Source organism: Rhipicephalus microplus, chromosome X, assembly GCF_043290135.1.
Source record: "Rhipicephalus microplus isolate Deutch F79 chromosome X, USDA_Rmic, whole genome shotgun sequence".
Taxonomy (NCBI): Eukaryota; Metazoa; Arthropoda; class Arachnida; order Ixodida; family Ixodidae; genus Rhipicephalus; species Rhipicephalus microplus.
In genome coordinates, this window is record NC_134710.1 from 340,571,868 (window position 1) to 340,585,674 (window position 13,807).

At 44.0% G+C, this 13,807-nt stretch overlaps 2 protein-coding genes across 3 annotated transcripts in view; one reads left to right on the forward strand and one right to left on the reverse strand.

Moving 5' to 3' along the window:
• Positions 1-2,931: 2,931 nt before the first annotated feature.
• Positions 2,932-5,293, forward strand: LOC119161206 (uncharacterized). Of its 2 annotated transcripts, none has more exons than XM_037413571.2 (5): positions 2,932-3,068; positions 3,227-4,170; positions 4,241-4,383; positions 4,453-4,498; positions 4,565-5,293. In XM_037413571.2, the coding sequence occupies exons 2-5, from the start codon at positions 3,253-3,255 to the stop codon at positions 4,643-4,645; spliced, it is 1,188 nt and encodes a 395-aa protein (XP_037269468.1). In that variant the 5' UTR covers positions 2,932-3,068; positions 3,227-3,252; the 3' UTR covers positions 4,646-5,293. The 2 variants fall into 2 exon arrangements, with proteins under 2 accessions (XP_037269468.1, XP_037269469.1); XM_037413572.2 differs by having other exon boundaries at positions 3,227-4,167.
• Positions 5,212-13,807, reverse strand: part of LOC119161205 (26S proteasome non-ATPase regulatory subunit 5) — a 45,718-nt gene continuing 37,122 nt past the window's right edge. Inside the window, exons 7-8 of the mRNA XM_037413570.2 lie at positions 10,599-11,005; positions 5,212-5,392 (exon numbers count right to left, since the gene is read on the reverse strand). Coding sequence (XP_037269467.1) covers positions 10,616-11,005 — 390 coding nt within the window. The 3' untranslated portion in view covers positions 5,212-5,392; positions 10,599-10,615. The remainder of the gene's footprint in view (positions 5,393-10,598; positions 11,006-13,807) is intronic.

Sequence of the window (13,807 nt, forward strand, 5' to 3'; positions counted from 1 at the left end):
AATAATCTGAGGGCCAAGCTCTTTAATCCATGTGCCAAACATTTAATTCAAATGCCACTATATTTCATCCAAGCACCAACACAACCAGGCCGCATGCCAGTGAGTTCAATCCAAGTGCCATCGTGTTTAATCCAATTGCCAATGACTTTAATTCAGGTGCCAGTCAGTTTAATCCATGCACAAAAAGCCCAATACGGGGCGTAAAAACGGCAGTGCATTCAAAATGTAGCTCCTATAATATAAAAGACAACAGTCAGAAGGTAGAATAAATCATTATTAATAATATTCGCCCAAAGTACTCGTGAAAACAATAATTACTGCCGCGGCTCGCTTTGCCGTGTTGGGAGTGCTTATACTTTACTATGTACAAGTTTGTAGATGAGTGCTTGGCCCGGGTGGAGTCATTTTAATGGCAACGAAAGAAAAAAGCAAGACCACGTTAACCAATATTTTGTGTTCGTGAACAAAGCTCATAATTGGAATTGTATAGCATTACATGACCGGGCCAGGTCATGTAATGCGAAAGGCATAATATGGTTATTGGAGTGCCGGAATGCATACCAAGATATGGAAAACTTTACCGTGGGCAGTGATGAGTGAAAAGCAGGTACATGCTCAATAAATTAGAAGGTCCTCACAGGGCAGAGCGAATTATCAATAATTTGAAGATCTTTTCATCCTGCAGTGCACATAAAACATGAACTCATGATGTTGATGTGGAAAGCGGAAGTCATATATTACATTCATATTAGTTATCTTTTTATTCAAACAAAATTATGTGTATTCGATGAACGCATGTTTCAAGCAAACGCACTTCAGGAACACTAGCGTCATCTTTCACATGAGAACAGGAGTATATCCTTTGATGTTTTTTTTAAAAAAAACCTAATTCAACATGAACCCGAATCAATGCTGGTTGAGATTTAAATAGCAGTTTCTGATTTTAAGAACGAATGAATATGATCTGTCGTTCACCGTTGTTATCACCGGGCTGAGCAGACGACTGTGAATGCCTCAGTGAATAAGTAGCCAAATGCCGTCTGCTCAGCGAATCTATGCATATGCGACGGTGTACATGGTTAGCCGGAATAATGCAGTAGTGACGAAGCATAAACTAACATGGACTCTATGAGCAAATACATTCAGTACCCGTAAATGCAAATAATACACACTGTTCTTTTTTTTATTTTGAAGCTATGACATCAAAACGTTGGGGGAAAATAGCATTGCGCACTTCACGTCATAAAAGTTCTTCCTGTGACTTCATGTTTACATTATTCTGAAATTTGTACTCTATAAAGTGGCAAACTATGTGTTTTTAGTGTATGGATTAATTCAACTGACTGGCACTTGAATAAAAGTCATTGGCAATTGGATCAAACATAGTGGCACTACTATTAAACTCACTGGCACGAGGCCTCATTGAGTTGGCACTTGAATTAAATGTGTTGGTGCTTGGATCAAATGCACATAAATTAAAGAGCTTGGCACTCAGATTATTTCAATGGCGTGCAGATTATTTAAGTTGGCACTTGGATTAAAGTGAGCGGGAAAACCTGTAGTTTTTAGTTCACTAAGTACTACGGCTTGGTGGCGTCAGCCACCACCCGATCTAAAGGGTACAGCCATATTAATCCAATCCATCAATGCCCTGAAAAGATTTGTGGACGTGATGCTTCTGCACCGCACAGCTCTCCTTAAGCCTCTACAGACGTGCGTAGCGAAGAGTGCGGATGTATAGAGTTTCCTAATATACATTCATATTTCGATCGGGATCGATATTCAGCCAAGCACTCTTTCAAGTGTTTGGAAACAAAGAATAAGACACCTTACGACGCGTTTTTCGCAATACGTTACCAAAACAAAAGCATGATTGCGAAATTACCGAATACCAAGGAAAGTAATCGCATAAAATTGGAAAAAGCCAGTGGCTGCGCCGCATCCACCCATAGCTGTCAAGCAACAAGAGGCCACGTGAGAGGGTAATAACCTGACGCCACCACGTGGTCACTCAAAGAAATAGAGCGCCAATCGTAGAGCAATGGGAACGGGTGCGACGCAACAGGCACAAAAAATAGAGGAGGCGCTGCCTATCTCTACACTATGTAGGAAGGATTTTTTCTTCCTCCATGCTCTACACGGCCTTGCAATGGCGGCAGACTTATTCTAGTGAGCATAGAACCCGTGCAGTAACGTCAGCTTCAACAGCTGTAGAAGATTTGTGCTCATGCATGAGCGGCGCGTACACGGCCTTGCAATGGCGGCAGACTCATTCTAGGGACCATAGCACAGAACACCTACACCAACGCCTTCTCTAGAAGATGCCTGCCGCATGAGAAGAAAAACGGCTATCACACCCTTTCTCTCTTTTATTTTAGAATGTTCTCGGTTGCTAGCGTCCCCTGTGGCGGACGGTGCAACAACGCAACACTTTGCATAGCCTCTGAAACAGCGGTGTACAGTTGCAGGTCTCGCACAACTCTCGACTGACGCGCCCCTATGGGCCGCAGATGAAAAACGCCTAGCTGGTACCGCCCTAAGAAGTGTGGCAGCTTGGGCTAGTTGGTATGGCATGACGATAGTTATAGCGCGAGAACAAAACGACGACACAGAGACACACAGAGACGACACAGAGTTTTGTTCTCGCGCTATAACTATCGTCATGCCATACCAACTAGCCCAAGCTGCCACACTTCTAAGTGTCTTTCGTGTCCTTCTTGTCTCTGTGTCGTCGTTTTGTTCTCGCGCTATAACTATCGTCGTGGTACCGCCCATCGCCGTGATGATAGTCTCGGTCGCGAGCGCTACCGCGCGGCGCTTGCTCAAAACTGAAGGCAGGCCAACTCCGCTGGGAGCGCGAGCCATTCCCCAGGCATTGTTTAGGGGAGGCGTTGCCTACACCATAGTGCCCGTGCAGTAACGTTGCTGGCTGTTGAAGGTTTGTGTATAGTCTGTCGCCATAACAACATCCATGGTACGGAGCGCAACATGAGGGGAACGTGAAAGCCCGTAGATTTCGTACGTGGTCTGCGTCAACGAAAAACGAACGTGGAACGGCTGCAGGAAAGGTATGCATCATTTATTAATTTTCACATTAATGAAAGCACTTTTGACTTGATCGAACACGTTTGGTTGCCCTAATGCTATGCGCGAGTCGCATTTTTTTTACCGTGTCGTTGATGTAAACCATTTTTTATTGATTTTTTTTTTCTGTACGTGTTCACAGAATGCAGTTGCAGAAACGCTAAAGCTATGGACACCGCAGATACCGAGTTGGTGGAAGATGAACCTCAATACCCGCGGCAAACATACGTGGACATTGAGGCCGTCAACAGCACGCTAACTGAAGTCCATCAGCAGTACAACCATCTGCTACTCAAGTACTCCAATGCCCTAAATATAATTGATGAGCTTAAATGCCAGCTGGCTTGCGGGATCGGCCAAAGAATTGGCGGTGCCAGGGGCGAGACCTATACATTAGGACTTCGGAGGGATGTACACTTTCTCGATAATCATGTGCGGAAACGGGAGCCATTGCCACCAGCAGCGGGCAAACGAAACTCAGATTTGGTTACGCCACGGCAATCTCGAGATTACAGCGTGCCGAGGAGGGCAATCGTGAGCGATTCGGACTTTGGCCGAGTGCTGCCTGTTGATAAGAAACAGCTGATCGCTACTGGAGAGCGTACTTTTCAACCAAATAATAATGCGCGAGAATCGGCGGGAGAAATCGAAGCGGTGAGAAAACCGACAAGCAGTTGTATGGGTGCCATACTCGACCCTGCGAACAAGTTCGTTTCATACACTGCGAACGTGGAGGAAATACCTTCGGACGTTGGCCGAGTGCTGCCTGTAGATAAGAAACAGCTAATCGCTACTGGAGAGCGTACTTTTCAACCAAATAATAATGCGCGAGAATCGGCGGGAGAAATCGAAGCGGTGAGAAAACCGACAAGCAGTTGTATGGGTGCCATACTCGACCCTGCGAACAAGTTTGTTTCATACACTGCGAATGTGGAGGAAATACCCCAGCCATCATCACCCCCATGCGCCTATGACAGCAGTCGCAGGGGACATTCCAGCCACAAAAAGATTGCTGAACTGCAGCCCAAGTACCACCAGGTCGCTGTCGTATATCCGGCGCGGCGCAGCGCAGAGTTGTGTACCGTGGTGAGTGCATAATACAAAATTAGTGAATCCCACTTACCAAAGATGCCGTTTCTTTCCATGAAAATACCAGGGCTGCTGCATAGCACATTCCTGTTGCTGCTGTCAGCACACTGCAGAACCCCAAAAATCTATACACCACGTACAGGCTCCCCACTCCTCATGTTGCTACAGTGCTGGCCTCGATGCAAAGTTCACACATCTTTTAAGAAAAGGGTAATGCCCATTTAGCTTGTTTTGAGAATAGCATGTGCCTAACCTGTGGTTATGATTTGCTGCCAACAGTCTCTGCAGTGGTACCAGTACAGCACCCGATGTTGCACTATTTAAGGTACTATTTTTGCTACACTGCTCAAACATGCCCAATTCCTAATTTTCACTAATTTAATCATTCCAGGTTTCATCAGCTTTGGACACAGCCCTCAAGCTTGCTGCAGAGTTGAAGAAAAGCTCATCATCTCTCCTTCAACAACTGTAGGGCCAGCTGTAGTGATATTTCTATGCCAGGGGTCTCAAACTCTCCTCAGCTAGTGTTGTGCAGTCTGTAAACCCCGGGACAGTGAATAAGGTTGCAGACATGGGGAGAAGGTGCACAAAATGCTAGCTGACATTGCCCAAGGCCTTTCTTACCCATATATATGGGTCATTTCTAAAGTTACAATCTTTGTCTAGGGTGACTGAATTCTTAATGTTCATTCTGAAGTAAAATACTGTCTTTGTTCTAAAGTTATGCCTTAACACATGGGACTCTATGGGATGCCTCATGAACTAACTAAAAGTTTCAGGCCATGTCAAAAAGAGTGGGTGTGCAATCTAATTGGGATAAAGACAACTAGTGAGAACTCCACAGGAAGTCTGTGTTTGAGACCTCTGTTTTATGCTTTACTTACCTACATGTGTGAATTCCCATGAGAAAGAGGCCTGCTGCTTACAGTAAATTGCCTCAATATTTATTTACACTGTTTATTAATCTGGCTGCACTCAAGACCTAAGAAGAACACAAAATGTGCCAAACTTGACAATAGATTAAGTCGTGCTGCCATATTTTTTTCTGACAGAGAGTGATTCCTTTATTTGTTTTACATTGCTGAAATTGTAGAATAAAACAATTTTTTTAGACAACTTTCTTCATTGTGTGCTCCGTTGACTGTGGGAAGGAGCTGGAGAAAGAACGCCGAAACCACCAATCGGTCTACTGAAATCGCACAGCATCTTGAGCTTTTAGCTGAAAAAGAAAAAAAAAATCCACATCTTTTTATGACAAACGCAACTCTACTACTAACCTGAAGCCAATTGCATGAAATGTTCTTCCCAATGGCTAACTTAGGCCACCAATAAGGAACAGTTAAGGGTACATTTTATGAAGCATTCTTTTTTTACTTTTATTTTTCCTATCCATAGCACCAAAATCAATCCATGCAAAATAGCCTTGCAAAATAGCCAATTACAAAAATCTGTCTGGCTAGAGAAACCAACTTCACACAAAACATGACTATAAGCCCTGAGAATTTGGGGTGGTGCCACCTGACAGGAGGCCTGGGTGACGTCACGGCACGGACTCTTCGATGCCCGCCGCGGTTAGCCTGCATAATATGCATTCTGTCGTGCGATGTTTACGTTCGCTTTTTTCTCATCTCAAGCTACAGATGAATGATAAAACAAAATCGGTAATGTTCCTCATAAAAAGTTTACTTTTGCTTCTGCGCGATCGCCAAAGGTGCTCGCTCTCGGTCGTAGACGAATATGAAAGGGGTGTGCGTTGTTGACCGCGAGTAATGGGTTCCATTTCTGGCCACAGTGGTTGCATTCCAACAGGTGTGAAAAGAAGGAACAGGTTTCTGCTTCGATACAATAAACTTTTTGCCGCATAATCATGTCGTGATTTCGAGATGCAAGGCACCATATTTACATTATTGGGTTGAGTTGTTTATGAGCGATTCCTTAATTAAGAGACAGGAGGGTTTTCCCTTTACCAGGGTTATTTGTGTCGGACTGATCAATGTATATAAGGAAAGCACTTTCACTGGTGTGCCAAGCCCCGCGCTCGCATGTGGTATCAAATCTCGCAAGCTGTATCTATCGGGCTTGCCCTTTAGACTATACCAGCGCATCTCTTGTGTCTGTTTTCTTCGTGTACTTGCTCACGCACCACATTGTTTAACTTCATGTTCTCTCGCAATAATTTTTGTGCTTTATTTCACCGAAATTCTTGAGGTGAAAGAAATAGCAGTTGGTTACCTGTGGGTAGACATGACGTTTGACACCAGTCGTCGCCTCATTGAAGTGAAGGATATTGAATTTTTATTTCAGACAGGTCGCTGAGCGCACCATCGCGACTTCATCCCGTTTCTTTTGGAATCGCTGCAATCAGCGGTGCCCCACGTGAAGTGAACATCACTGTTCATGATGTGGTGGTATGTTGAACCAGCATTTCATGCGAATCACGGTATATGTTAGCCTGTATAATTCCTGGCGACGGTTGAGAATTATGTACATATCATCCGAGTGAACGGACATGTCAACATTTCCGCAATCGTGTGTGCTATACCATTTTGTTTATTTTCGGAATATGTCACTGATAGATTCATGTAAAGTATCCAGTTGGAGATTGCACAATTCTGTTAAATTTTTGAGATTATTTACAGATGCAGACGTAACTTGCACAGTAAACCACGATCTATTCAGTGAGTTGAAAGCGTATTTCACTTGTGATAATTCAAACTCACAAATGTTTTAACCCCGGAGTCTATGCCTAGATGTAATCATGTTAGCACCACTTAGTATGTTTTCTTAGCACCCATCTTTTGGTTTACGCCATGAAAACAACGAGCGTATTGCTGTCCTGCATCGCGATTTTCCCAGCAACTCTTCCGTTTTTTTCCCAGCAACACTTCCGTTCTGAGGTTTGTCTGTCTATGCTGAACTATATTATGACAACTTTTGACAGCTTCGATAACTTTCACTAGTTTTGAAGCCTTCCACTTTGTGTAACTTGAGAGATTTGCATCACAAAATTGAGTAGTAAACACCATTGTTTTGGTAAAGAGTAGGTATGTGGCGGGCGCAAAAAAAGGTGACAAGCGTTGGCGGAGTAGGACTTTTTGCCATGACTGCAGTGACGCCAGTGTTCGTTTTCGCGGCTAATATTCGGATACAACTTTAGAATTCCGGAGAGGCCCTGCCCACATCACTGAAGCGCACCAGCTGATTACTTCCGTGGCTTGCTCATGCACTTGACATCCGGGGCTCATGATGTCAGTCCGGTGTGCGCACTATCTGGGCAGGGTGCCGCAGAGTTTTAAAGTTATATCCTACTATAGTTTCCATTCTTACATTCCAGTTTTCAATCAGTATTGAATACATGAAAAGATTAAGGCCTCTTAAAGAGCCCGTAAACCACCCAGAGGTCGAACTTCAGTTGTGAGGAGATTGCTAAATAGCGAAGTTAGGCGCATTTGATTATCGAAACCATGACGACCACACCTTTCGCTCTCTCCTGCGCTTTCCCCCGCTGGTATCCTCTCCCACGCCGCTTTGCCCCTTGCCGTCCCCCCCCCCCCCCCCAATCTCAATTTTTAAAAATGATGCCGTATAGTAACTTCATCTATTTTTAGCTAATACATGGGGCTTTCAAATGAGATATTGTACACATTTTTAGTCAGACAGCCAAGGCAAGTTTTTTGACGCTGAATAAAATGCATTTCCCCCCAAAAATTGAAATTCATAATATTTTATAGGCTATCTGCTATAAATTCAGCACCTAAATTATTTCTAATTTACAGCATGTCAAGAGGGCCACCAGCACATATTCTATTTGTGCAGTTCGAGCTTGCCATCTTCCCGAAAAAAAAATCCCAAATTTGGCAACCCTATTCAATATTGCTCGTGGGAAAAGCCCTCGAAGAATTTATTTACATAAGTAGGTCAATATATTTACAGTTAGATCACATCATTACCCTTGCCACAAATACCATTTTACCGAGGGCATCAAAAAAACTTTAGAAAAAATTTGTCGTTTGACGCCCTCTAGCTCAGTCGGCGCTAAAGTACAGACTCTCATAAATAGGCAGAAAACTTTTTGGCTATGAAAATAAACGAGCAGGGCGAGCTTCAAACTTCGAGAAACGTGAAAATTTTTTCAGTCGTGATGGTCCGAAAAAAGCTGGATAATTTGGCATGGAATGACCCGTCTGCGTTTTACTCCTTCCGATATCATCAACAGTTGCCTTCCGGAATGCGTAAGAAAGCCCGCACATGACCTCAATAGCTAATGAAACTTATACGCATAAAAAGTTCATTCATTCTGCTTTTCGTTGATATGTTACATGAAATACTAGGTGTTGTAGTTCCTTCAGCAAAAAAGATCCAGTGTAACCTACAAAAAACATCCATTTTCCCAGTCGTATAGCATTAAGCCCCATTAACAAACTTCCCTTTAGCTGCACACTATGCGAAGTTTTTAGTTCTTCAACGATGCAAAAATTTTCATGATTGAAACGTGCTGACAATTGAGCACTAAATAGCGTGAAACCTTACTACTTGGTGAGGTCAGTTCGTTTTATTCTCAAGATCTCATTCCACCTGATGCAAAATGCCAGAATTCTCCTAAGAATAACCAAGACTTCAGCAACATGTGATAGACAAAACTTTCAAGACGAGCATATTGAGTACGTATGTACAACTGCTTTAATTACTGAACAGCACAGAAGGCAAGCGTTGCATAAGCAAGCAGGAAGCGGCCTGCATAAAGCAGTGCTGGCTTGCTGGTGCTGTGCCTTGACATAAAAAGGAGGAGAAAAATAAACTGAGAGCTGGACCAACATAATGCAGTGTAAGCGAGTGCCTGCTATCGCACTACAAAACAAGTTGTCCGGCTCTTGAAGAATGGCTGAATGGCTCTTACGCACTTCCAAGTCACTTCCCTTCATGCGCAACAAGCATGGTTCAGCCCGCTCGATGGGATGGGCCCAAGACACAGTGCAGTCTCGTGACTTAGGCACTAGCTTGGCGACAATGGTTCCTGCCAAGATCCTGCTATTACAATTCACTGAGGCAATGGTTGATTGGTAAGAGTGTCCGCCACCAAAGCGCGAAGTCCTAGCTTCGATTTCCACTGCTACCAGCCATCCACCAGTTTTTGTAACTGGAAAAGCAGGTACCTTGACAAAGTGCTCTGTGTTGTCGATACTCATTTCTCGAGAATGTAGCCTCTCCTTTCCTCTATTTCCTATCACTCCCCTTTTCTCATCCTTCAACGACCCGAGCTGGGCTCCCTGATGGGTTGCAGAAAGACGTGGTATTGTTAAAATCAAGACACTACTGCCAGTACTTCTACACTGGTCGCTCTGCTGGCTCAGGCACCTCCACTACTGTTACTTGAGTATCCTGAACAGCCAGTATATTTTGTATTGTAAGCAAAGTCAGGAAATATTACAAATTTGCATCACGTCAAAATTGGTATTCCTGTGATCGTATTACCAACGTTTTACAGTAGTATGCCCATGTGTGAGCACACACAGACATGCACACACATAAAAAAAACAGTAATATTTTTATAACGACCTCCAAATTTACTGACTGAAGCACAACAAGGGTGCAGCTTGTTTAAATTTTTTCAACTTGAATTTGAAATTTCACAACATGTACTCACACAAGTCGAAGTAATAAAGCTCCTCACGTGTGAAATATCAAAATATAATAATTTAGTTGAGTACATCATTTAAAACAATTAAGATTCTCACAATGCATGATGCGGGTTAACAATCCGATGGTCATTCAGTCCACCACACTTGATGGCAGGAATTATCATTGTCATTTTACAGAATAAGTATGAAGATATGCAATTTATATGTTGCCGAATAAATGTGAAAAAGAAAAACAGCATCAACACACTAGTACATTTTTGCATGTGAAGACAGTGAAACGCAGGCTGTAGTATCATAACACTCAATGAGCTCAGCAACTCCCGATGTACTGAAATAATGATACAGAAAACCAAGCTATCTACCTTTAAGCTTCAAATTTTAAACAACCCAAAACTTCAACATGAAGCATTGGGTAGTTATGTTTACCATGGGCAGCTTACATGTGACTTTAATGCACTTTTATGGGTTGGCACAGCAAGTAAAAAATGTAGCATGTTTCCACAATTGCTGCAGCTGTAACATACCTGGATATTTTTCCAGAGTCGATGCAAACACATGTTAACTGTTGAGAATCCGAATCTGTCATTGCACAGCTTTTCTCATACATGTAAAAAAGGATGCCGATTTCAAGGCAAAATTTATTGCCGAGCAGATTTTTTCTCCAGACGATTAGCCATTGTGATTGCCAGAACAAATTTGACACATAAAAAACTTGAACATGATGGACTGTTCAGGCATACCATTGTGCAAGCAAAATCAAATTTAGCCCAAGGATGCTAACAATACCTTAATAGATGGACACTTCAGGAGAGCCCCTCAAAGGTTACAGCTGCTTCAGTGGCCATGAAGAAGGGACCCTCTTGGTAGGTGTTCCTGATGCGTTGCCAGTCCTCAGCAGAGAAGCCTCGAGGTTGCACCTGAGCTAAGATAGCCACGACAGCAAACTTGGCCTCCTTGCATGCCTTGTCAGCCTCAGTAGATCGATCAAGAAGGTATTCAAGAAACCCTGGCTGTGCTGCTAGTGTAGCCTGACCCCAGGGCACTCGTGCCACCTCGGCGATCACCGAGAGGGTTGCACAACGCAGCTCAGGAAAAGGCTGCCGACACAGACGGAGGAGCATGTCTGTGGGTCGATCACCAAGGAGGCTGTACCACCTTTCTGTCAAATTCACCAAATCCTCGTAGCTGCTGTCCTGCAGAGAGAATACACCAAACAGTATTGACAATATGGCATGCTGGAAAAGATTGAGCAGAGTGTCCTTTCGCAACAAGCATTGACAGGCAGACCACAAGAGAAAAAGAGACTGGTATTTCTCATCTCTTTCAGCATTTCCTTATGTTAGGGCACATTTATAATGATGAGTGCCTAACTCCACAACACTCCGCTGAGAATACAGTGCAAAGCAATGAGCAATAGAAATGCCAACACAGCTGCTTGGTCACAGAAAGTCTAAATTTCACATATGGCTTGCATTGTATCTTATTTCACACCTGTCCTTAGGACAGGTTGAACTGACACACCTATTCTATCACAGCATATAAATAATAATAATAATAATGATAATATTAGTAATAATTGTTAAAGTGTCACATTCCAACAATATTATTACAAGACGTGCTGAAGCGGTGGGCTGCATAAATTTCGGTCACCTAGGGTTCTTTGACGTGCACCTAAATTCAAGAACACGAGCCTCAAGCATTTTCACCTCCATCATGTCTACAAGAAGGAAAAATAATGTAAGAAAGGCAGCTGTAAGTGAGCTGTAAACAAGGCCACTCCCAACCGTTCATCGACAAGGCATGCCGAGAACGCAACCACCAGCAAAGATGACAACTTGAAAGAACAGTGAGGAGCACACTTCTGCATGACTGAACAGACCGTTGCCAATACAAGCTATCAGCATGCCTTCTTTGCCACTGCTTTTTCTTTGGCTAGCTTCCTGTAAACTTGGCTCACTGTGCCCCCCCCCCCCCCCCTATAGACCTTTTTAAAGCAATCCCAGAACACCCTGTCGGCCCGTGGACCACAATGACAAAAAGTGTGTACATCAAGCAAGCCGGCCATTCGGTCGCCCGCTGGTTGCTGATTGATTGATTGATTGATTGATATGTGGGGTTTAACGTCCCAAAACCACCATATGATTATGAGAGACGCCGTAGTGGAGGGCTCCGGAAATTTCGACCACCTGGGGTTCTTAACGTGCACCCAAATCTGAGTACACGGGCCTACAACATTTCCGCCTCCATCGGAAATGCAGCCGCCGCAGCCGGGATTTGAACCCGCGACCTGCGGGTCAGCAGCCGAGTACCTTAGCCACTAGACCACCGCGGCGGGGCGCCCGCTGGTCGCTGGCGCTTTGAGAGCACCAAACAAAAAGAATGAGGTGCAATTTGTTGACTATTATTAAATTGTATATACATAGTACTACACATGTCTGACCGCACCTGCATGCATCTCAACCACGGAGTAAGATAAGAGAGGAGTGCAGACTCAGCTTGTCTGGATTACACTTGGGTGCAGGTTAAAGAACCAGTCTCTCATAATCATATGGTATTTTTTAGGCGTTAAACCCCACATATCAATCAACCGCTTGTCTGAAAAAGATGGTGGTTTTGGGACGTTAAATCCCACATATCAATCAACCGCTCGTCTGGAAGGGATGGTGGTTTTGAGACGGTAAACCCCACACATCAATCAATCGCTCGCCTGGAAGGAACACATCTTGCAATGCCGCTTGATGCTTTGTCTGCCAGGTGACGCTACGAATAAAGGAGAGCGGCGGATGAGAGGACCTGCCCTCGAGCAGAGCCGCGGGCGGTGGCTCCGTTTGTCGTTGTCAGCGCCACGGATGCATGCTTTGCCGCAATCATGCGTCTGCTCGCCTATCCATTTTGCCGTCTGCTTCACACATGCCTTACGTCTGCTACCAATTCTTTCCTGTAAAGAGCGTGACTATTGCAGTTTGCGGATCAATGTTATGAGAGGAAATAACCCAAATGTATCGTTTTACTTCATTTATTCGAAACACGCCAAATGCCTGACATCTTTAACATGGACCACACAGAATTATACAGTGCCACTATAACGTACATATACATAATATATAAACTCAATTCATGAGGTAACATTGCAAAAAGTGAGCTTCGATCTGGGCACAGAGAGTCTCTGTTGTCGCTTATAGCAGTAGAGCTGCTTGCACAGCTTTCTGCCGCACTTTGTTCGCAGAAAGTCGCACTCAAGCTGTTGTCTTTTCTTAGATCCTTGCCAGGCGACCAACTAAAAGAGTCCTTTCATAGGCAAGGCTGAGAATTTTCATTATCTGGGCAAAGAAAGGCGCTCACTTTGTATACGGTTGTAGACAAATTGATGTCCTTTCGCTCTTCGTCACCGGTGTCTGTTGGTTCCTCCTGATACTCAGCATCTGAGTTGGGCCCCACTTACTCCAAAGATAAAATGAATTGCTCCCTTTCGAAGTCAAGGCACTTTCTTTACGTCTAGTAGAACGTTTCATTTGTGTTCGCTGAAGTACCTATCAAACATGAGGTGCTTCTCGAAATGTCGAGCACATATTTTGTCTTTCGATTCCAGAGTTGTATACTCATGGGTATTTTTTGACACCACTGATCCAGTAGCAGCAGATCAGATGGCGCTGCGAAGAGCGGAATCTTCTCCCACCCTTTGCCATAATAGACTTGCAGCCGGGAACAAAACACTTCATTGCCCTCTGTCCAGTTACCCCGCATCTTCACACACAAACACAAAGATATCTTGTCCCTTGGAGCATGAATAAGCACATCCAAGATATTTTAAACAAAGGGTGTAACACGAAAATGTCCGGCCAGCACTGCCGTTCAGGCATCCAGACGTGGAAAACAAGCCTATGTCTCGTCTGCCGTTCTTTTTCAGCAGAATTTTTCGTCTTCTTTGTCTAAAGATCTTGTGGGATCTCGATATGGAGAGAGCCACACCACGCTCTTGGAGTGAACGGGCACAG